The following is a 1,402-nucleotide window of genomic DNA, read 5'->3' as shown; positions in this document are numbered from 1 at the left end:
TGTGTATCTCTCCCTCTCTCTCCATCTATCTCAGTGGTGGGTACAGAAAGAATATTCATCTTCCATAGGTTAAGCACTCTATAGCCCCAGTTTAAAGTCCTGTGGATGCTTTCTTCATATATACATACACATATACATAAATACATACATACATACATACATACATACATATGTACAAACATACATGGTGTCAGGTTCATCTTTGCTATTATTTTATTATTATCATCATCATCACCATTATATTATTATTATTATTATTATTATTATTATTATTATTATTATTATTATTACTACAAGGTTTTATGTTGTCACCCAGGCTGGCCTCAAACTCAAAAACAAAAACAAAAAACAAACAAAAAAACCCTCACCTCTCTCTGCCTCCTGAGTGCTGAGATTATAATCCCACTACCTAGGTTTCAACGTAAGTAAATGGTAGTGACGACCCATGCTGCTTAGGTAACAGGGGTGGCAAAAGGGGCCTGAGCCAAATCCACTCTATGGCTGAGTCTGGCTACTGGTCACGTGAACCTCAGTTATGTACTCCGTGACGTGTACACGTGACGCTGTTTTCTACACAGCGTTTGAAGAGAGCACGCCCAGAGCACGAGGCATGCGTCAGTTTCCTGGAGACTAGACAGAGCGAGCAAGCAGCCGTTCAGTCTAGTCGTTGGGGCGATGTGGTCCTCTCCAGATGAAAGTCTGGAAGGCAGGTAGGGTGCCAAAGCAGCTTTTATTGATCTTATATTACATTTCTGAAGAGGAAGTACCAAGTTCCAGCCATTAGTTATACTGATGGCATGGCGGCGGTGTCCAGCAGATGTGAGGAGGGGCGTCTTTTTCTTTAGAGCTGTGATTACTTCCGGCTCGGCTGTGACTAAAGTCCTATGGACTTTTCGGTCGCTCCCGTAGTAGGGTAGGGGGATTGTATGTTAGAAGGCCTAGATGGTTCTACAGATTTGCTCGAGGGTGGCCCGCTGAGGCAAAGAGACATTTTATTAATGTGGCCGAACTTTTCCACGTGTATAGGGAAACGGTGTGCAGAGAGTGGGGTAGGCCTCGGCCATCTAGTTTTGTGGTGGTGACACTGAGGGTGAGGCCAAATGGCGGGAAAGCGGCGAGAGTCTACCACAGAAAAGCAGCAGAGGGTGACAGTGATGACACTGGCCGGTCAGCATAACACCTGGAACCCACCGCCTCACGGTCTGAAAGCTACTAGTGGGAAAAGCCCAAACTGAGGCAAAGCGGCAAAGTGGACTTCCGGTGGTAACAGAGCCACTTCGAGGTGGCCAAGCTTCTAAGCGGGGAAAGCAAAGACCGCCTAAAGGCGAAGTGGGTCTCACCTCAGGGAGGCAAGGTAGCGGTGGGATGCCGTGAGAACCAAAAGTGGCCCGAGGCGGGGACA

General features: G+C 46.9%; 1 protein-coding gene across 1 annotated transcript in view; it reads left to right on the top strand.

Annotated features, from left to right (window-relative positions):
- Positions 1-590: 590 nt before the first annotated feature.
- Nxf5 (nuclear RNA export factor 5) overlaps positions 591-1,402 on the top strand; it is a 19,102-nt gene continuing 18,290 nt past the window's right edge. The window contains exon 1 of the mRNA XM_031376223.1: positions 591-710. Coding sequence (XP_031232083.1) covers positions 676-710 — 35 coding nt within the window. The 5' untranslated portion in view covers positions 591-675. The remainder of the gene's footprint in view (positions 711-1,402) is intronic.

This window comes from Mastomys coucha, chromosome X, assembly GCF_008632895.1.
Source record: "Mastomys coucha isolate ucsf_1 chromosome X, UCSF_Mcou_1, whole genome shotgun sequence".
In the NCBI taxonomy this organism is placed as follows: Eukaryota; Metazoa; Chordata; class Mammalia; order Rodentia; family Muridae; genus Mastomys; species Mastomys coucha.
Note: the sequence above shows the minus strand (reverse complement) of the source record. Positions and strands in the feature narration are given on the sequence as shown.